Source organism: Pinus tabuliformis, chromosome Q (assembly GCF_031772625.1).
Source record: "Pinus tabuliformis cultivar Carrire ecotype Pingquan chromosome Q, CPIR1, whole genome shotgun sequence".
Classification (NCBI taxonomy): domain Eukaryota; kingdom Viridiplantae; phylum Streptophyta; class Pinopsida; order Pinales; family Pinaceae; genus Pinus; species Pinus tabuliformis.
The window spans coordinates 521486148-521510441 of NC_142296.1; the positions used below are offsets into that span (position 1 = coordinate 521486148).

A 24294-nucleotide genomic window follows, 5' to 3' on the forward strand; every position below is an offset into this window, starting at 1 on the left:
TCCTTTTTGAAAGTTTTCATGGCGCGAAGGAGTTCATCCTCATCAACAGGACGGGAAATTTCTTCATTCATAGCATTATCAAACATCACAGGCATAGGATCAATCCCCCATCGGATATCATTGAAAGTGATATCATTTGATCTGCTGTACTGTTTGCTAAAAAAATTAACCGCGATCCGAGTGATGTGTCCCTGTGAGGTAGCCTCATTCCCCAACTCATCCTTGATTTTCCAGATGAAGTTCCTTTCTCTGCGTGCATTTGTGAATTTGTGAAAAAATTTGTGTATTTTTGTCCCCCAACTCGAGCCAAGTGGCTCGGCTCTTAAGCCGCCATTTTGCCTCTTCCTGTTTTAGTAAAACAGATCTTCGCTTCTCTAGATCCCAGATGCAAGCCTTCCTTTCGAGAGAGCAGGAGGAAAAATCAGTGGAGTCCATGTAGGATTGAATTTCCAATTGGATCCTATTAAGGGCCGCTCTGTCTTCCTGGTGTCGATTAAACTGCCATTTTTTGACCAGGACTCTGAGTTCAGATAATTTTTCTCTGAAGGTGGAGAAAATGTGATTTGATTGCTCCCGGGTCTTTATGTCTTTCCAAGCTGTCTGTATAAAGAGATTGAAGGCAGGGTCCAGGAGGAGATTGTTGTCAAACTTGAAAGAGTAGCCCCTTTTGAAGATCTTGCCTGGCCACGATAAAAGGATGGGAAAATGATCAGAGATCATGATATTCTCCACAGATAATTTTGGAAGACCAAATTTGTCAATGAGGCTGAGATGGATGAAAACCCTGTCCAGTCGTTTGGCGATGTAGGCCTTTCCAATTCTGCCGTTTGTCCATGTCGGCCTGTTCCGGGCTGGGCAGATGTCGGCCATGTTCCTGTTTATCAGTTCAGTGGAGATGAGATCCGCCAGGGAGCTGTTTACCTTGCCCGTACCCCAAACCTCATTTGTAGACAAAACAACATTTGTATCTCCCGCAATGATTAGACTGTTTAGATTGAAGAGGTCAGAGGCAAACACCCTGTGCCAGAAGGAGATACGGGACTTATACGGGGCGTATAGATTGAGAATGTTGATAGGTAAATCTATACCCCGGATTGAGACTGTGATAAGGATTCCAGCAAAGCAACTGTAGGCCTTCGCCTTGACCTTTGTCGGGTCCCAGAGTGAGATCATACCTCTTGAGAGTCCGGTCGCATCTATAGCAGCCATGTGCCAGGATGGCAGCATCTTGCGAAAATAAGACAGAGATTCTTCCTTCCCATGCATCGTCTCCTGTACAAGAATAATTGAAACCCTGGAATGGAAGAAAAAATTCTTTAGCGTGTTGAATTTAGGGTCCACGCCAAGACCGCGGATATTGAAAGATAAGATAGAGATCATTTTGGAGCGTTTGCAGCCTTGCTTGCTCTAAGGGGCTGTGGAGGTGTATCATCAAGAACAGGGACTTCAACCAGAGAAAGATTCCGGATGCCTTCATTTGTTACAATGGTTCTGCCTCTGAAATGTCGAGAGCTGCCTCGACCCCTCTTTCGGACCGTGATGTTCATGGCCGATGCCGGACTGATGACTGGCGAGCAAGGCCCAGGTTTATGGATCGTCAAGGGAGCGAGCTGAAGAATTTTGTATCCGAGACATTGTCATGATTCCATTAGAGTTTTGTTTTGCTTTTGTGTGGTTTTGATGAGAAGTAACGTTGGATACGTGGGTGATTTTGTTTTTATATGCCGATAAGCCATTCTTATTAGTTATTTTAAGAATAGTTCGATATACAGTTAGATTTACATTATATATAAAAATATATAATGAATTTTATTTATTTATTTAATTAATTATTTAATATTCTAAAAATGTTTTTTTATTTATTTGATTAATATTTTAAAAATGAAATTAGAATAATTAATAATATTATGTTTTTATATTTTTATTTATGTTTTAATTTTTAAATTTCTCATTATATAAAGTTTCTCTATCAATATTTTGATTTATTGTATTTAGTGATAATTTTTTTACTTATAAATATTGATTTTATAAACTATTGGAACCAATATCCATGAGTTGCAATCAATTGTATCTTATTTATAAGGATAAACTATTGAAACCAAAGTCCACAAATTGCAATCAATTATATTTTATTACAAAGATAAATCTTTTTGTAAATTACGTAATGATTTTATTTACTTAATAATTTATAATATATAAATAAGATTTTATTTATGAAAATAAATCTCTTTGTAAATTACTCATTCAACATATTTGTAACCTCTCTAACTATAGATAACTATGCAAGATAACTATGCAAAATGATGATATATCAATAACTTAAATGTGTTAATATTTTCTTCCCCTAATAGACTCATTCATAGTCATTCAAATAATGTTTTATTGATATATATTATAGATCAATTCACAATTGGAACTCTATTAAATCACAACAAACTACTTTATCCCCACACAGTTTTCAGCAAGTTCCAGATTTTTAAATTATTTTATGGATTAAGACTGTTATTCCATAAAATATCAAAGATAAAGAAGTATTAACAGATTGTCAGTCTTAAATAACTATAAACCTAAACCTATTTGTGTATACACAATTAACAATTATATCTTGGACAAAGCAGCAACTATGGTGCGAGACTCCTCAGAAGGCTATACTAATACACAGGGAAATATGAATTCGAATCCATAATAAGTCTACACAATAAGCTGGTTCTCTTGCTTAATCTTTAAAATGGTTGCACTAAAACAGAGTACATCTTTGTTCATAAAGCAAGGTAAGGTAGCTCCATGGATAGAAACGTCGGTTCACATTTCTAGGCCTAGGCTTTTCTTGTGGCCCTTTTCATGCTTTGTGGGCTTGTTCCCATAATTATATACGATTGTTAAAATTATTGCCTGTTCAACAGGAAATGGTGAACTGTTCTTCAAAGGGTTGGGATTGGTATTTTCCTTTTTGTTGTAAGCATGGTGACTGCAATGTTAATTGAAACGAAGAGGACACATGTAGAAAAATATCAAGTTTATTGGACAGCTCTAGAATTATAATTTTTTAGTGATTATTTATTTAACTTTAAAAGGTATTTACTTTAAAAGGATCGCAGGAATAATTCACTTAGCTTACTACCTACCCATTTGCAAAATCATAGTAAGTTTTATGTCATAAGATCACTTATATCAATTCCATTTACAATGTTTTACTAAATTAAATAAAAATTATATTAATTCTTACATATTTGATTATGAATATACACAATATCCAAATTTATATATATTATAAAATGAAAATTTCAAAAAAATATCAAATTTCCACTCTTCACTACTCAATTGATTCTAAATATAAATAATATCCTAATTAATAAATATTGTAAAATAATAATTTTAGTTTCTTTATAAATTAATACATCTATATTATAGCATATTTGAGAATTCAATTACATTTAATTTTCGATCATATTATAGTTTTATTTTATATTTAATTTTGGATTATATAAATTATGTTGGTGAGTTAAATTTATATTAAATTATGAATTAAATTGTAAATTATAGAATATTTTAAATTATGATATAAAAAGTTTTTAAAGAGGGTTTTTGATCTCTACGGAAAACAAGAAATGAGCTTTAAATGAGCTTTAGGTAGCCAAGTTAGGTTGTGGGTCTTTTCCAAAGATTGAACTCCTCTATACAAGGCATATCAAGAGTTTATTTGATATTAGGATTGAGTTTAAATAATCAAATTGTTGAACCTTGCATTTTTTTCTCAGTGGACTTGCTTATGCACATTGACTTCTCGGTTGCTTCTTTTGAAGACCTTATAAATCACCTCTATTCAAATGGAAAAAAAGTAAATTTAGTGTCCAATTTATGTGGAAAAACTTGGATTTTGAAGGTATTTTAGTCATTTGTCATTTGTTTGAAAGGATGTAGGAAAATGATCCAATCATTGATTATGGTAGTCTACTCATTAAGTGTATGGGAATTGGAAGATGGAATTTGTGGGCGTTCTCTAATGAATGGAACACAATTTACATTCTAAGACTATGTCAAGCCAATATGTTATTTCGATGTGTTTTAAAATCAAATTTGTATTATTTAAAGTTTGACATAATACTTTATTTATGATAACAAAAAAAATTATTTCTCAATGTGAATTAATAATAATGATAGTTATTTATTTAATTCAATACCATCTTTAATAATAAAAAATATATATTATTTATTTAATTCAATGATATACTTAATAATAATGACAGTTATTCATTTAATTAATACTATCTTTGAATTTGTACCATTTTATTTGTTTTATTATCGATTTTCATTTTATAAGATAATTAGGATTAATATTATTTACATATGGATTAGTTTTTAAGTGGGAAATTTTGGAGTTTATGATGGATTTATGGTTAGAATCCAACGAAAAAAATGTGTCCAAATCTTGATTTGTGTTGTATAAACTAGTTTTTTTTTTACTGCACATATGGATTCAACACCCTTAAAAGCCCCTGGGGCACTTCGATTGTGAAGAGTTCACTTGTCAAACTTGTGATTTCAATGAATCACTCTCGGATTCTAGACAAATTAGATCATAAAATAAACCTGAAAGCTATATAAAAAGTCACACTTAAAGAGTACAAAAAGTTGCACTTAAAGACTACTTGTTTGTATATTACCTATTATGCTTTGAATTGACAGTGAATGAGTGTTATGTTAAGGCGTTCCATGTGAAAAAACCACCGATGGGTGTTCACCCAACAAAAAAAAAATCTTTATAAACTCTTTAATAATTAAAAAATAGTTTCCTAGGTGGAAAAGGAGCTCATGATAAATAAGCATACGTTTTTTAGTTTTCCCTCATGCTATTTGGCAAGTCCTTGGAAGAGACCTTTATTAGTATTTATCTGGATTCTAAAAGTTGACTTGCTTTGATTTCACACTCTTGCCCCCCCTCCCCCACACATACATATATGGGGTAAAATAAAGATTGTATTTTTTTATTCCTACGAAAAGAAACCCATAAATTTCCCATTTAAAAATAAAAGAAAATGCATTATGTAAATACAAAATTGTCATGTGCATTCTATGTGGACCAACCATGATCCATTTGAGGCCATATCAATACAAAAGTAATCATATGAGTGTATGCCAAAGTATACTATCAATATGTTCATAAAAAATATAACAAGAAAACAAATTCTTGTTTTAAACAATCATTGTGCCATGAAAAAAAACTCAAACATCAGTCTATAATATAAGCTATACAAAATGGTTGCTGATCAACAACATAGATATAAATATATGCATAAATTAAAAAATGTTCCCATCCACATAGGGTTGATGGAAAGACTAGAACTGTTCAATGCCATGAAACTCTATCATAAGCCACAATCCATGATCCATGAGCAAGTCCTCTTTAGAAAGTCTCATTCCTCTCTCTGTAAATATGGCATCATGTGAAATATGTGAAAAATAATATGATATGCTAAATTTCCTCCACAGTATCAACAAGAAATAAATTTCTGCATAATTAAGTTTGTTTTAGCGAGTTAACAACAAGTCCCCAAAACGCTGAAGTACGTAAGTTCTTTTTCAACAACAAAAGTGATAAGAGCATGACAAGCATGAACCTTAGCCCAATTGTTTGACCCTCAACCCAAACCTATCATACATGAAAGGAATGATTTTCATTTAGGTGGAGAACAAATCCCCACCACGGGCAGGCTCACCCCTTTGAGATGCGCCGTTGAAAAAACCCCATGGACTTGATGGGTCAAGATCTTTAATGACAACAAACCTACTGATTTGGGAAAGGCATGCCTATGAAAAATGAGAAACAATAACTAGAAACAATGTAAACTTTGAAACGAGAACTATAAACTCAAAATGGGAATGTTGGCCAAAGAACCCCCGAAAAACATGAAAAGCAATGCTAAAAATGAAAAGTTTGTATATTGGAATGATGGTTTTTTTTAGGGTCAATTTTAACATTTTAAAAAAATGGTAGTAAAACTGATTTTTTTGTGCAAAAAACAGTTGTTTTTCAGGAAAAAACACACTAATCTTTTTGGTAGAATAACATTTTTATTTCCTAGGTATAATTTCAACATTTTTTAGTATTAACGATAAAGATAAAATAATGGGATCTGAAACACATTAAAATTCTATTAGTTTTCATCCATGTTGTTAAACATATAATAACATGACACTAAAGATCGCTAAAATTCTAATTGTTTTCAACCATAACATTGAAGATACAAAAAAATTTGGAAACTTTTCAACCATAAAATTAAAAAACCATGACATTATGAACAAATTACATGACTAAATTAATCAAAATGTCATTACTTGTAAATTGAATGAAACATATATTATATCTCTAAGTTATTGTTGCATTGTAGATATTCTAAACAATAAAAATCATCATAATTAAAACATATAATCGAACAAACATAAAAATGACTCATAACTTCATTTAACGCCATATGGAAATCAAAATTTTGATTTGAAGATACGATGCAAACATCAGTTATATAAACTCTCTTAGACAATTATTCAAAATAAATCATATTTTCTAGCACACCATCAAAATTCACATCTTCAGATGAATGACTGGATGCAGATGAAGATGTTCCATATTCTTCTCTTTCATCAACAAGTGCCCCATCTGAGTCGACATGTATGCCCACCATTCCAAGTTTCAAAATTCTTCTGGATCTATGACTGATTTCAACAAACTTCCATCTCAACACTATTCTTTCTGCTAACAACCTCTTCAGAATCTCTATCATCTTGAAGAGAAGAGTTCCTCTCTTTGTGAAATTGAAGTCATAAACAAGTTTGTCAACATCCTCCAATTTTAAGAGATATGTGCGACGACGATTTATATTTGTACCCTTTCTTTTTCTCTTTCCGCCAATTTTTTTTATCAACTACCATCTCTGGCCTATACACAACATTGAATGGGTGTGTATTTGTGACATACCAATTTACTTCAACACCTGCAACATCTTCATTTTCTGTAATGGCCTTTATAACCTTAGCAACCCATAATGGATAGCCATTGGGATCTCCATCTTCTAGCACTGCGATCATTCAACCCTCCTTAATTTCCTGTACTGAATCACTATAAAGCTCTTCCATGGCTCCACGTTGTGCATGAGATCTTCTGAAACCAATATACATTTCTCTTTCCTCTACCTATGAAGAATTAATAATACCTTGAGATTGTTGTTGTTCAACAATGTTTCTTTCCTCATGTTCATTTGACACATTTTGTGGCCAAATAAATGGATTTTTCAAAGGTATATCTTCATTTGTTGTTCTTGAAATGATATCAATTTGATTATTGAAAGAAGACTCCCACCTAACTGAATCAACAATATCAAAAGTACTCATATGTATATCTAATACATTTTTTTATTTCTTCTAGGCAATCAAAATAATTTATATCTCTATTCTGCTTGCGTGCATTATGAACTTCAGCAACTGATTGTAATAACAATATATTTGATGAAAATATTGGATGATCTAGAATGAACTTCAAAAATGCCAAACCTAATGACAATGCCCATTCTGCAGTAGTTGAATACTTCTTGCCCCATATTAGTGTTTTCCCATCAATTTTTTTGATACGAAATTGATGTTGGAAGCTAACGTCATTAAGTTCTCCTCACCATGCGATCCCAGAATAAACCTTCGCATGTCAACAGTTTCTTCCAACACATCAAAAGTAGGCTCTCGTATGTATGATTTCTTAATACATTCAATTAATGATGGCAAGATCCCAACTTCCTTCCTCCTCAATGGGACTAAAAAACAACTAAACATCTTATCAATATGGTCATGAGTGTGCCCAACAAGAAGGAAACCAACATTTACCTTTTGAAAAATTCTCAATTCAACAAGCATGTTTAGATATCCAAAAACAGTTTGACTTTTGTTTTCGCGACAAGTGTTGTCCAATTGTAGATACAAAAATTCGGGAAGATTACCAGACCAATGAGAAAGAACATCATGAATTATGGTTATTGTTAGATTTGCATCATTATGAATATTTGGAGCTGTGAAGTATACCCTTGGCAACATTTTCCCATTGAATACCATACAACCGACCAAGTGATACTAAATAAAATTTTCCTCCTATAAATTTTTGGGTGTGCGAACAAAATGTGGTAGAAGTGTTTTCTTCTGGTCCATACCATCAATTATCAAACCCAAATATTTATTTGGATTATCATAACACTTCTTTCGATGCTTGTACAACTTTTTCCTTTCACTTGTTTGTTGTTCGCGATGCTCTTGAAGTGCTTTGACAATGGAATCTACACAACATAAAAGAAAGTCATTAAGAAATACATTTTCATAGTTGATGACTATACAATTTTAAAAGTTAAAGTTATGAATGCTTACCTCTTTCTAACCCTTCAAGAGAAGCACATGTATTGCAAATCCCCATCCTTGTCTTCTTAGGAATACAGACATTGTTGAATTCTTTATTCCATATCTTCACAAAATATTGATATGTAATAAATTGACCATGTCCCTCAGCACCTTCTGCATATTATTTGTATAAGTTGTAGATTTCTCATCTTGAAAAACTATCTGGAATATTTATTGTCTATCTATTTGGCATAAATTCTCCATGCTTTAAAAAGAAATATTTCATCCATGACATTGCAATATTTGATAATGGCCCAAACTGTTGTTTATGATGTACTTTTGAATAAAATGTGGGATCTTTTTCCAAATTTTCTGGGATTCTTGACGGAAGAAAATTACCCATTGAATGAAACATTTTGAAAGCCTTTCTATAGATAAATAAAGACCCAATATGATAATCATAACGTGACAATGTAGATTGCATGCACCCCACTAAATATGACATTTGCATGCTTTCATTCATTGACAAATATCTCTTCCTTTTCTCTAATGCAAACTTGAAATCCATATGTTTCAAGCAATATTTTTGACAACATTCACTTGAAATGAGAGCGTTGATAGAACTTCTTCTCGTCAGATATTTTGCTCTACCCCTTGTATAACTAGAACGTCTTGGATTGATACGAAAAGGTCTACTTTCCTAGCAACATCTCCATCATTGGATCATCATTTGTATAAGCATTTTCATCATCATTATGAGGAATGTTATCCTCACTATGATCATCTGTGCTTTTGAAATGCTGGCATGGAGGATATTCTTCATCTTTCCATTCTTCAGTGCTACCTTCACATTCCTTAGAATTAGGAATAAATGGAAAATTTGACTCGATGTTTATTGGATATTCTTCATCATGTGAATTGTCAGTGTTGCTCTCATAGTCCATAGGATTAGGACTACATCGAAAATGTGACTCCTTACTTACTGAAAATTCTTCATCTTGCCCTTCGTCACTACTGCTCTCATAGTCCTTACAATAAGGACTAAGTGCTTCCTCCTATCCTTCGTCACTATTTCTCTCATATTCCTTAGGATTAGGACTAGGTGGAAAATGTGACTCTCGATCTATTGGAAATTCTTCATCCTGACCTTCATCACTGTTACTCTCATAGTCCATGGGATTAGGACTAAGTGGAATCCACGACTCTTTATTTATTTGAAAATCTTCATCATGCTCTTCATCATTGTTTCTCTCATTGTCCATAGGATTATGACTAAGTGGACACTGTGACACTCTATTCATTTGAAATTCTTCATCATGTTCTTCAACACTGTCTCTCTCATAATCCATAGGATTAGGACTAAGTGGACACTGTGACACTCTATTCATTTGAAATTATTCATCATGCTCTTCATCATTGCTACTCTCATAGTCCATAGGATTAGGACTACGTGGACACCGTGATACTCTATTCATTTGAAATTCTTCATCATGATCTTCACCACTGCTGCTCTCATATTCCATATGATTAGGACTAAGTGGAAACCGCAACTCTTAATTTATTTGAAAATCTTCATCATGCTCTTCATCACTTCTACTCTCATGGTCCATAGGATTAGGACTAGGTGGAAATCATGACTCTTTATTTATTTGAAATTCTTCATCCTGTATTTCATCAGTGTTGCTCTCATATTCCTTAGGATTAGGACTAAGTGAAATATTTGACTCTCTATTCATAGTGGAATACTTTTCGTTATATTCATCAATATGAATAGAGTTGTTACGTGACGAAGATGTTGATGCTTCACAAAGCGAAACTTCACTATCAGAAGAATCCATTCCTTTCAAACAAGAGAGGTTGAATGATACAAATGCACTCTCTCCTAATGATAATATATAGCTTAAAGAATGAAAATTTCCCTCCAAAAATTTCATTTCATGTATTTCCTCCATAATTTTCTTCTACAATTTATTGAAAAATTTTAACTAAAATTTTCTTATGAAATAAATCTTTTAAACTAAATCTTTAAATTAAAATTGTAAACTAAATATTTTACCTAAATTAATTTTTTACTTAAACTATATAACATTTACTAGACAATTGAATGTTTTTTTTAATTTTTATTATATCTTCTAAAACAAATTAATCCCACATTCACCATGTGGTAAAAAAATTCTGTAATGTTCGCTTTATCATAATTTACTATATTGCCATAAAAATATTTATATGTTAAAGTCTTTATAAAAACAAATTAATCCCACATTCACCATGCATAAAACAATTCTGTAATGTTCGCTTTATCATAGTTCCCTATATCGCCATAACAAAAATTACATGTTAAAGTTTTTATAAAAACAAATTAGTCCCACATTAACCGTGCGGTAAAACAATTCTGTAATTTCCGCTATAACATAAATTTCATTATCACTATTCCTCACATCACATCAAGGTTTTTCGAGGTTCATTAAAAGACTTGGAGTGAATTTGTGGAGCAGCTACATTGCTATCAACAACATATTCAACAGAAGATTATCGCATTTGAAAGGTTAGTTTCCCTTTTGCTGTGTGCAAGTTTTAAAATTCAATAGGTTTAAGGAATTTTTTTTTTTTAGAAATTAAAAATTTAAATGAGCCATATTTACCCACTACGTCCATAGTGGGCGTGGTGGGCCCGATCGTGCTTGCCAGCGGGCCCATGGGGGAGGGGCAACAGGGCTTGTGCTCAACCCCCTCGCGCCACCCAGTGGGCCATTGGGGTGGGGCGAGGAGTTGGGTGCAATCGTCCTGCATAGTTGGGGCCATCAGGGTGGGGCAGGAGGGGGCTGCACAATTGGGGCTCTCAGGGTGGGGTGGGAGGGGGCTGCATTTTTTTAATTTCATATTTTTTAATTTTAATTTTTTAAATGGTTATGTTTTACAAAATTATTTACCATTTATAGTTTTGTTTGTTAATTTAAGCTATTAGTTTTTTGTAATTTATCGATATGTGTGTGTGTGTGTATTTTTGCAATAAAATGGCATCAAAGAAGATTTTTGTGAATCTTTCTAGACCAAAGAATGCTAAAATTGAAGGTGGGTCCTCAGAAAGCAATGTTGAACGAACCAAACCTGATATGATAACTACAAATCTATCAAGTGCCTCAAACGATAAGAAGACGATTTCATACTAGAAGAAATCAAAAGAAGTGAAGCTTCCAGAAAATGTATGGTATGTGAAAGAAAGAGAAGGCGAAGATGTGCAGATATATCTATATGTTGATATCCCTAGCGATAATGGAATTTATGAGGTGTTGGGAAAGGTCATAGACATGTGTTTGATACTAGACACTGAAGTTGTTTATATACTTACAAAATTGCCCAAGTCACATGACAAGATTAAATATCAGTTATCATTGTCATTGTATGACATGAGAGAGGTATCTACAAAGTTGTCTAAACAAATCGTAAATGAGATTGCACAAGATATCGTAAGTATTGCTATTTATATTTGTGTTTTGCGTTATTGTAATTGTCTCATTATAATTTTATAGCTTAGTTTTTATTGACATATGATATTTTGTTCAACGGAATTTTATTGAAAATCTTTCAATTATGTTGAGAGGCATTCATTTCATAGAGAAGGATATTATGAATGTTGTCAATAGTTTCTACGCAGGTTCAGAAGAAGATATGGCAAATAAGCAAAAGGTAGTAATTCATGGTGCTACAAAACTACATCCAAGGGATCAGAAAAAATGGCCTCCAGTGGATAAATCTAGCAAAGGTAGACAACTTAGTTTTGAAGATGAGGAAGTTGAAACTGACACTGAAGAATATGTTGTCGTTATTGGGGATGACATTGGAATTGATGTTAGAAAAGAGAAGAGCCATAAAAGACCAAAGGTAACAATGCCCAGGAATGTCTATGTTCTATTTAATGATGAGAATGTTAGGAGGAAGAAACTTAAAGTTGAACATTCTCAAGTAGTCATTACCAACAGTGAAGATCCTAGTGAAAATTCAAAAGAAAGCAAGGAAATCATTACATTAGGAGCTGATTTAGAGGATGGCATTGTTAAAACAAAACAAAATGCCATTCGATAGAACTTGATAAAGAGAAACTTAATTGAGGGTGGTCGTCATTTCAACTTAATGTGAGACAAATCTATAAGCCAAGTGAAAGAAAATGTAAACATCAAATCAAAAAGCCACACCACCTGCATGTTCACAACTTGAAGACATTGATGAGGTACAATCCATATGATCATGTGGTTCCAGTTTAAGTTCCCAACAAAGATGAATTTGATAAGTCAAAATGTTTTTAATACAATTATTATGTGCTTGGGGGGAACCATTCTATAGAAGCTCAATGGAAACTGATGGAGCAATATCCCAATAACCCACGTTTTGGAACAATGAAAAGTATCATTTATGCTGGTATATGAAATACAGAGGCAAAATTATTGGCATGGGATCATAATTCAAATAATGAATATAGAATGTCTATGACTTTCATCCAAAGGGTTAGATTTATTCATAGTGAATTTGAAGAAAAATGTGGTGGGGATAAGATAAATGTTACTGTAAATTTCCTAAAGGAATGTTGTATGGAAATAGGCTATCAAATTGAGGAGAAAATCAATTCAAAAGGTGGCAGACTAAATATTGGTATATTCAGAATTATTGATAACATTTTCCAGTTGGCATTTAGAACTAGAGAGATTTTGGAATTGATTAATGAGATTTTTAGCATGTGGGAGAACATTGGCATTAAAAACTAGAAGGTCAAAAGGTCTAAACCATTGATATGTAGCAACAGTAAATCAGGTCCTGAAATGAAGCAGCTTCTAGAAGATATCACTATCAAACCTTGGAGAGCATTGCAAGGAGTGAAGGATGAAAAACTTGTCAAAACAATATTATCTCGTGTGAGGTCAGGGGAATTATCATTGGAGGAAATGTCTGAGGAATTCCAAAAGCAAGTTTGTTGAATTCTTTTTACTTATTTCTATATTATAATTTTTTTTTTAAATATAACATATTGTTCTTGGTAGTATTTGTTATACATATCATTATATTAACTTTTTTTACTTTATCTATTCAGTCACAAAGTTTACATGAAAATACAAGAACAAATGGTTAAATTGTTGAATGAAGATAGTTGGGATGATGTTGTATGTAACTATCTAGATTCGAGTTCTACATCAACATTAAAAGATTTTTATTGTGCATTTAAACATGTATGTTGATTTATACATTCATTTTTATTCATATACATACTATTTTTATTTTATAACTTATACATATATTTATTTATTTTATTAAAGATGAGGAAGGATGAAAATGGAGCACCAGATAGTTTCAGAACCTTTATTGAAAAAGTTAAGATTAAAAGAGTGAAGAAGCAGTGTCTTAGGAATGTTGAACTTGATCCAACTCTTACTCATTTCATTTGGAATGGGTTTGACACTATTCAATATCAATTAATACAAGGTGTCTATGAAGACATTTCTAAACTCATACCTAAAAGGGAGTATTCCCTATTTATTGCAGATATTCCCCATGGTTTCAATATCCCAAACATTGACTATGATAGTATCCCTTACACTTATTAAGCTCTTAGTAAAGTGGTTGCGCAATTTATAGAAGTCACATCATCACCATTATGGAGATTTGTGACATTTCATTCAGACACACAATTGGCAATGTTATTGTCAAGCTTCAAGGGGAAAACAAACTCAAGGATGCAACTTACATGGTAAGATGTTGAAATTGTATGTTTGATTAATGTTAAAAAATTCATTTATGTACAAGTTAATTGAACTTTTACTATTTCATGTTACAGAAAAAAGTCAAATCTTCTTAACCGTGAAGATCAACCATTTATAAATGATTGTGAATTCATCCATATTGATAGTTGGGAAAAATATGATAGCTATATGTCTATGCTTTTTAATCGGGTAGATGGAAAGAGTCATAGCCAAGTACTGGTTTATGATGTTGTTGTGAAAAAACTAACATATGAAGACAAAGAATCAAAAGGAGAGATAGTTAACATTTATTAAAAACCATAGTCATTGATTAACTATCTTATATACATATGTTCAAATGAAGGAGATTGGCTTCTAGATTTATTTTTTGGCTCAGGTAAGTTTTGTTATATAGAATTGAATTTCAATATCTTCTTTTTTAATTTATATGTCATTATAATAATTTACTTCATTATTTCTTGTGTGCTTGATAATTAGGTACAACACTAGCATGTTTCCTACAAAAAGGAAGAAATTGCATTTCCATTGAAAAATATCGAGTACAGTGCAAATGTATTCAACAAAGAATTAATGCTCTTCAATTTCATCCAAATGGAATGCAAGAAATTGGGTTGAAGAAAGGGGATTTTAGTGAATCATGTGTGTTAAAAAAGGCAAAGGAACCTCAACCACCATTACATGGAATGATTGGAAATGCATACATTGGAGATTCGCAGACATCAAAGATCCATTAGACGAGGAAAATGAGCAAAATGAAGCAGAAAATATTGTGGGAGAAGACAATGATGAAACTCTAGAGGATGAAGAGTTTGGATTATATGATATTGTTGATTAAATTTAAGTTATGCTTGGAAATCAAGCTCATTTTTTGTAACTATTAATTAGTTATACTTTTAATGCTTTTTACCTAGACATTTTATGAAAAGAATAAGCATTCAATTAATGTTGTTATGTGTTCAAAATTTGTATTATGTTATTTTTGCTGTAATTTTTATGTGAATCATTATTTTTTGAAAAAATTAGTGATTATTATTATTTTTTGACATGAAATTCATAAAAAAAAAAACTATTATTTAACCATTTTTTGTTAATTTTTTCCTATAAAAATTGTGATTTTGACATGTCATTTCTAGCAAAAAATGATCAAAATGTGTAATTTTTTAGTTATATTTATGTTGAAAATGGTTATTTTTATGTCAATTGTTAAAAATTATTGTTTTTTAAAGACAATTATTTGATGTGCATTGAAAAATTAATTAACAATATATAAATATGTAGAATATCGAAACTTTAAAATATCGACCTTCTTCTTTAACTATGCAAAAAAATAAAAACATCACTACAAAAAAAAAATATGAAGAAGAGGACCACTTCAAAAATTGTTAAATTTAGAAAATAATTATTCACAATTAATATATTAGAAAATTTAAAGTCAAAAAATAGGTCTTTTAAAAAAATGGCCTGATGCAGAATCAACACTTTTTAAAATCAGCATGCAAATCACAAACAATCTAAATACTAATGCACATAAAAAAATTAAAGTGTCAAAAACTATGCTAAAAAATATTATGTGTACTCTGCATCACCACTTTTCAAAATCGAGTCACTTTCTTGCTACCTCGACGAAACGGGTAATCGTATCAATTCTCGTTTCAAACTTTACATTGTTCAGACCCTCGAATGCAATTTTCTCTGGGTACGAAGGAAGATCTGAAAAAATCATCTTATTACATGTATTCTAAATATCCCATCTAAGGATCAAAGGGAGATCACAGAATAATTTTGTATTCCTATTTGTCATCCATATTCGTTAGGCAAGCAAAAATGATATACTAGACCACAGACAATGCGAGCCCAAATAGGCTTATTGATGATCATAACAACTACAATGTGAAAGCTAGTTTCTAACTAATCATAATTGCATGTATCCTAAACGTGAACAGTAAAGGGGCAACATATGAAGTGATATTCAATTGATTCCCCACTAGTCGTGCATAAGGCACACCAACCTGGACCAATTTTATACTGGCGTTCCATTACATCCCACGTAGTCAATTTTCCCACCGTGATAGCCGAGACGAATAATTGGGATTTCTCTAGGCACATGGACTTCAATAAAACTCCCCACCATCAGTCCATATCTTGTTTATTCATTGTTGAGCTAATACATAGATATCGAATCTTGAGAGATATATACCACATGAAGCATATGACCACACAATCTCATCCACTCTATCACTGAGTTGGATGTATGCAAAACAAAACACCCCTCCCCATCCAACATTCCCCATCTGGTATTTTATAATTTCCTACCTTTTCCATAGGCATGGAAAAAATTTGTGTTTTCATTTCCATTATCCAACCGAATGGCTCTACTTTTGAGCCTCCAAGACTCTTCCTTCATCGCCAATATATCCTTTCGCATGGTCACAAGTCTATGATAAGAATCGCTCGACTCCTATGATTGAAAACCATCAACCCCCAACTCATTAAAATACTCTATCTTCTTTTGAACCTATAGTAGATCTTCCTCCTCCCTCCTCATAGACACTGCCTAATATTTAACCACAACTTTGATATATTTTAGATTGCGGGAAAATTGTCCTACAACAAAGACACCCATTCGACCATCAAAAGGACTCCAATTGTGCTTAACTAGCTCATAAAAAGCCTCATCCTTTAACCAATGAGAATTCATTTTAAAAGGTTTGGCCATTTTACAAAGTATCCCTTTGATCTCCATACATATAGGACTATGATCAGAAAGTCCACCAATACCCACCCATTGATAGATAAGAGGAAAGGATTGTAATGTAGATTCAACCACCAAAAATAGATCAAGCCTCTTGGCTACTTGATCCTCCCCCACTCTTTGGTTGTTCCAGGTAGGTTTTATCTAAATGGGAGGTACATCAATCAATGGACAAATATTATGTTTATGAGAAAATTATTCAGTCAAGGCATCCATCCTCACCTGAGAACCCCACGACTCTGCATCACCCAATGAGAAGTTTAAGTCACCACCTAGTAGAATATTAGCAAATTTCAAATGGGAAATCCCAAATAATGAGTTCCAGAAGGTAACACGATCATCATGCAACCCATACAAATTAATAAAAGTGGAAAATTGATCCAACTCCAAAGATTATCCCACCAACCCAAGCAATATTGGACACTCCAGAAAATTTGAGGTTGATTCTTTCAAGAATCCCAACCCAATGTTGGGAGGGAAATAAGGGCTCTAAAAAAAACCATATTGTCCCTAGCCCCAAGGGTTTTTGTCACATCATGGAATTCTAGAGAAGAACAATCACTTTAGATCCATTTTTTTGGGCACACTGGCCAACCCACAACAATTAAAGGAAAGGATTTTCATAAGGGAACCCCTTGAAGGGCCTTCATTTCTCTAAGTGCCCCATCAATTGATGTTTAATGACTCAATGAAAATTACACATAAGCATTTCCCTTTTCCAAATAAATATTTGATTTCCTCCCTCACCGTTGACCTGAGGATTCCGACAAAGATATGATACCCAAACCACTAGGAGGACACCTAGATCAAAAACCGAGATCACAAGTTGTGTAGGATATTTCCCTCACCCGACTCCCTAAAATAACTCGATATCACATAGGCATGCGAGGATGTATAGTCTGTTGACCCAAAGGGAAAATCACAAGGGGAAATTTTCAAATGGGGAAGGATAACAAAAATAGACTTTGTTTCATAAACCAAACCCAAACTAAAAGGAAGACCAATACTCAAAGAGTCCATACAAAAACTAATATGTAAATTTTGCAGAGAAAGAGGAACTAAATTACCGAGATCAGAGGTGGCCTCTAGAGATGGAGCATCCCGTCCCACAACTAGTGATGGAGATGCCACTAACAAGGGTTATAAATGAGAGACCAACATCGAACATGGAATGGAAGATATATTGGTCACCTTTGAAAATGAATCCACACAGGGGTTTCTTCGATCCTCTCCTTGTGGACATCAAAAATAGGTGTCCATAATTTAAATATCACTAGAGTGGAATCAATGGACCACACATCCTTTTTAACTCTGTCCACATCCTCCCTTATCTTAAAGGAAAATTGGATCCTTCCCATGGCCAAGAGAAAAACATCAGGAGCCTCAAAAACCACAGGTGTGATGCACCTGTCACGGCATTCCATGAGGGTACCAAGTCTAAATTTATCACCATAAGTGCATCCCACACATTTCTTTCTTACTTTGGATGGAAGACTTGATACCCCTTCCTCTTGTATCTCATCACCAAAAAACCCATGAGCTGATACTTCCAATCCTAAACCAAGAGGAGGATCCATAAAATGTGCTTCCTAATTGATAGAGGTTTGAGGCACCACCCCCAAGCCGGGTTTTCAGTTGGGATGTTTGAATTCCCCGACACAAAACCCTCAACATAACCAAAATTATTCAACTACTGAGGCAAGAAAAAAGTGGAGGAGCCACCACTTGGACCAGGAAAAATGAAACTGCCACCATTAAAACCCCTAGACATTGGTTTGGATAATTCGAAAAACCCCTCATTACTAAAAATAAGGAAAGAGTGAGAAATACCATTGGTTGATGCCAGATGTGGTAACTTTGCCAAGGGACGAAACCCAACACATGTTGACATCGGTGACATAAATGAACATGTGGAAACAATTTGGACACCCTCATAACCAAATGACTAGAGTTCCAAGATAACCCATTCTTGGGGTTCAAACTTGCACCCACAACCCTAGAGGATTGTATGAAACACCCGTTTGTAACAACTCCATCGCTTGAGACAAAAATGAAACCCCTGATGGGGTTCACTGAATCATAATCAAGCGTCTCCACATAAGACATAAGGACCACTACTACTCCAAGTCAGTGAAAACCAACAGATCTAGATGTAGGAATCCAAAAATTCCCCAAGCTTAGTAAAAAATCCTAGATAAAAAGCACCACTAGGAAAATAACTGGACAATCACGAGATTTAGCCATGTGAAAGAAATAGAAACAATAAAAAATAGGTTTAAATCCTTAAAAAACCTATGATCGTCGAGAATGAGGATGCTCGCCAGTCATGCCAGCAGAAATAAAAAACCCTGAAAACCCTAGCTGAAAACCTCGAATGAAGACATTGTCGTCACTCCCCAACTCACCACCTCAGGAATCATGTCAATTTAAGGGGTAAGTTAAATATTGTATTACCTTAGAAATTTAAAACATTAACATATGTGTGCATTCATCCATGGTTTTCGAAATTTATCAAAGGCGGTCTCAATTTACCACTAGGGAAACTGGATCTACTGACCACCTTTAGATTCATAGTTATACCAATACAAAATTAATTGCAATTCAAACAATCTATCACCTAACATTCTATTAACTAGATAGCTACAACAAAAAATATTTTTGACAGGAATGAACCCTCAAGACTTTGAGGAGGTCATTAGTTCTGGGTCTTTAGCACTAGAGTCTGGAGGAGTTATTGGCTTAGATTCACCTTGAAAGTGGCTCTCCAAGTGAGCTTTCCGAGCATCTAGAATTTCCAGACAAGAACATTGAACTCTTTAAGCTCGTTTGATATCATTCATGGAAGAAAATATGTTGTATTCTTCCTCTTGCTTTTCCTTTAAAACCCTGCCAATAAGAGTTTTGAGTTTCCACTGAAGATTAGTAGAGTTGAGAAACTGCTTCTATCTTCTCCTGGTGTGGCCAAGGCCTAGAACCCAACAGGGGACATCGTTAATTATGTCGAAGTATAAAAAAACAATGTGATCATCAACATGCATAGTTTGAAAATGCCAAATTTATGGTTGAATCTCCAAAGGAGCTCATAATGAGCATAAAACAAGAGGGAAATGCAATAGTAGGAAAATTCACAAATGAGGTCTAGAAATAGGAAAATATTGTTGTCCGAAAACAAAGAGTAGTTCTATAAATAGAGGGCGAGCACCAAATGGAACTAGTAGGAAAGAGAAAAATATCTAGCACCAACTTCAAGAACTTAATTTCCTACCACTTTCCTTAAGCCTAGAATAGAACCACAATATAGCATCTAACCATGAAAAACCCAACAAGTAAACTTTCAAAATTAAGGAAAGTTGAGACAAAAAAGATTGAATATACCACGAGTAGAGACGTGCAACCACACCCAAGGTGCAAGTTGAAATGTTCCTCTATAATATCCACAACAATTGTGGGGATAAGGTACCAATTCCAAATAAATCCACCAATTTGTAATTGGTCAACCACTTGATTGAGTCACTTGTTCCACCCACTCCGGTAGTACATTATCTCAAAAGACGCACATCCTCAAATTCTCAGGGAACATATTGGCACAACCACTTCTCCACATAAGTCTTCAGACCAAGCCAAACCTGAAATTAAGGTAAGAGAAAGCACTAGAGTTGAATGCCTTTGAGTTTTCGATGAAAATCTTAAACCCTTTAGCCATAGACTCGCCCACTATCTGGTACAAAAATCCAGTGCACATATATAAAACCTTGTTTCCATCACACTTCACTTACATGTTGATGCATGTGAGGGCAGACCACACCATCCCCGACTTAAATTTCGGTTGAGGCAATGAGGTGGTAGGCTCGCCCCCCATCTCTTAGGCTTCCTTATTCTTCACCCCATCGGGTGTATATATATATATATTTAAGATTTCTTTTTCAAATCCAACCAATATGTTGAATGTAATATATCATATTTATCATATCATTATAGATGGAAATTCAAAATTTTAAATTGAGTGAGAATTTTAATTATTTTAGAATTTATTTAAAATTTCAATTATAATGATATGATACATATGATATATTACATTCGACATATATTTTGGATTTGGAAAATATTTTAAAGTTAAAATTAACAAATTGTATCATTTGTATGCTCCCATTTAATTATGTTTTAACAAGAATTAATATTTTGACATCACTAGGGTTGCATCAAAGTATCTTTATGATAAAAACACTTCACGCTTCACTTAATCCTCCACTATGAGGTTAGCAATGCTCCACTATGAGGTTACCATTGCTATTGACTCTTGAATAAGCTATTTTGGGTGTGTATCTAACAAATTAATAATGATAGCCATGATTATCTTGATTCTTCCATTGCATGCTTGAATTTTAGCTATATCCATGTGAGACGATGAGGAGCTACTTGTGAATTTCATCAATGTTATTGAGACAACATGAAATTAGAAGTGTTATTAGCATCATAGTTAATTTAATTATATAAGGACACTTGGGTGATTATAGAATAAATAGTGTAACTAACTAAAAAAACACCACACACTCTTAACTCATCTTCATTTTTATTAATTCTCCTCCCACATAGGAGTTGTGAGTTGGACTCGTCAGGTTAGGTAGGAGTTGTGAGTTGGACTCGTCAGGTTAGGTAGGATGGGAAAGGTTATGTTGCTAGACATAGGGAAATCTCCTTCTATGACTAGATATAGGGTGTTTAAAGACCCCATTGTCTATTCCAAATTACTTGCATAAAATATTGAATTTATTATATCGATTTGGGATTCTAAACTGATGAAGCACACTCATTATATGTGAAAGAATTAGCTTAGTTTCTTAATGTGTCACTTTAATGAATAATAAACTTAACTAAAAATGAATTTTCTATCAAATTACAAATGAGCTTTAAGATTTACATTCAAAGGACTAGCTATGGATGTTAATTAAAGGCTTAAGTCAAAAACGAAATCCGTACTAACATTTATAATCAAAATAAATATGAAAGCTAATTAAGTCACTAAATAAGCTTTGACTAAGAATGAAATTCAAACTTTGACTAAGAATGGAATTCAATTTAACAACTATGATTAAAGGAAGTATAAATGCACTAAGTTAGCGCAATGGAAAAACTAAAAGTCTTAACATATTCACTTGAACTATTGCAATGTAAAACAAAGTTCTAGACTAGCAATGTAACTTTCAAGACTAATAGGAACTAATATTTTCCAATCTAGGCACAAAATCTTGCGTAGGTAGAAAACCAAGTTGTGAGCTATCGTGCCTCAAATGGCTCGCACAAAAATACTTTGTTTACTTGTCTAGTGTAACAACCTTGGTTGCTTTTCCGTGTAAAAAAATAAATAATACCAAGGTCATGGGACACATATTCCAAGCTGAATGTTGGACAAGACATCCTAGTGGGTGTTCATTTGGTTTATTATGGCTAAAGGAAATTGGCAAAAGCATTGGAAAAGGAATTTGAAAAGGAAAGAGGCAGTAATTGGCATTTTATTTATGAAAATAATGGAAAATAGGAGAAAAAGAAGGTGAAAGATCACAAGGTTTGCATGAGAGGGAAATTGAAGGCAAAATGAAGAAAATAGAGGCCTCAATGATAAAAGAATTTTGAGGACCAGTTCATGGCTTTTATTAGTTTTAGCTTGGATATCTCTACTCTATTCCCTCTCTCATACTCATGCACACTTATGGATTTGTTGGAGCACAATTGGAGTATTGTGGCATACTTGGGATTTGGAGCAAGAAGGAAAAGGAAAAGAAGGAGAGTACAAGGGGACAACAAGATCAAAAGCTACAACTGGTTTGCTTTGCAGGTATCGAGTTACATGTATGATTTCCTTGCTAGTTTTGTCATGCATGGCATATGGATGTGGTTGTTTGGTTGTGATATGTCATTTGCATGGAGGATTTCTTGGATTGACAGTGGTTTTTCCTAGCCTTTCCATTTCCTGGCCATGGTGTTGGGGGTTCCCCTTTTGTTTTCCAATTGGTGTTCATGTTCCTTATGGTTGTGGTTTGAGTTATTAGTTCATGGAGCCTTAGTTGGATAAAAACTCTGGAATCCCTTTAACGTCTTGGGTTGATTTACTAGTCCTGGAAGCCTTGGTTGGAAAAACGCTCTAGTACCCTTGGTGGGTTGAGTTACTAGTCCTGAAATCCCTAGTTAGATAAATTCTCTAGAGCGCAACAGTAGTTGTGGATTGAATTACTAGTCCTATAAGCCTTGGTTGGAACAAATGCTCTAGATCCTTGGACAGCTTGGGTGGAGACCGATCTGGTGATGGTTAGTGATGTCCAACCGTGAGGTGGAATCACTGGTTAATGGTTGAGGTGGTTTGGCATCTGGAAGCCCTGGTTTGGTGTTCTTGGTTTATTCCATGAGATGCGAAATTCATGCTTGGATTATGGCATAGGGGTTATTGGCTAAAATATTGATTTGGTTCAGTCCAATCTATGGTCGGGTAGTATGTGGAAGTCCCTGACTTGGTTGGATTTGCATATGTTAATATATGCTCATTTTCCTTTGGTATTTGAAGAGTAAATGTGCTTGTCATTATGTGGCTTTAATGGTGGTTTCATCATTGATATTTCTCTAGATATTTGTTGGTTATAATCATATTTTATGATAGACTTGAGTTATGGCTCTCATAATCACTTCTTGATGATTCTTAGATAAGTATGAGACCCCTATGTTCATATTTGTATTTATGACCTATACATTACATGTTTATGATATGTTTGACGAAATGCCTGTCATGACTGGTAGGGTTGAGGTAAAGTTATTGTCCAAGTGTCTAAATTAGTAGCCTTATCTCATTGTTATTTACAATTTTTGGAATTTCATGAAGTTTTGGGCAGAGGCCTGAGCCCTAACCCTGAAAAGGTGGCTCAGAATTCAAGGTCTATGGAACAAAACTTCCTTAAAAAAGGCTACAATTTCATGGATGCCTTATCATGGGAGCGACTGGAGGCTTAGTCGCATGGAAGGCTTTTCATGGGAGTGACTCGGGGTCTAGTTCAGCATAACATCAAGTTGTCTCAGGGTTTGGACACCTGGACGGGTTGGTTGGCTCCTGAAGGTTCTATAGCTTCTAAGGAAGGACAGATTGGTCTTGTCTAGTTAGTTCCACTTCCTTAATTGTACATGGAAAGTTGAATCATATCATAGTAACTCTTCCTCACATGTTTACTCTGGTGGACCGGTTAGCTTGGGTAAATGTGGGAGGAGGGTGTTACATGGAGTTTGTTGATTGGGAAAAAAATTCTAATCACTTGTGCATCAAATAATAAATACTGCTCTAAATTAAATTAGATGAAATCTATTGAGTCAAATATAGCTAGCTTATTAATCATCCATTGGGGACTCAATGGGTAGAAAACTAGGTTGTAGTGTCTCTATTCT

General features: G+C 33.8%; 1 protein-coding gene across 1 annotated transcript; it reads right to left on the bottom strand.

Moving 5' to 3' along the window:
• Positions 1-216: 216 nt before the first annotated feature.
• LOC149220485 (uncharacterized) lies at positions 217-1266 on the bottom strand. Its single transcript, XM_089387107.1, has one exon. It carries the CDS (start codon positions 1264-1266, stop codon positions 217-219), a length of 1050 nt encoding a protein of 349 aa, XP_089243233.1.
• Positions 1267-24294: the final 23028 nt, after the last annotated feature.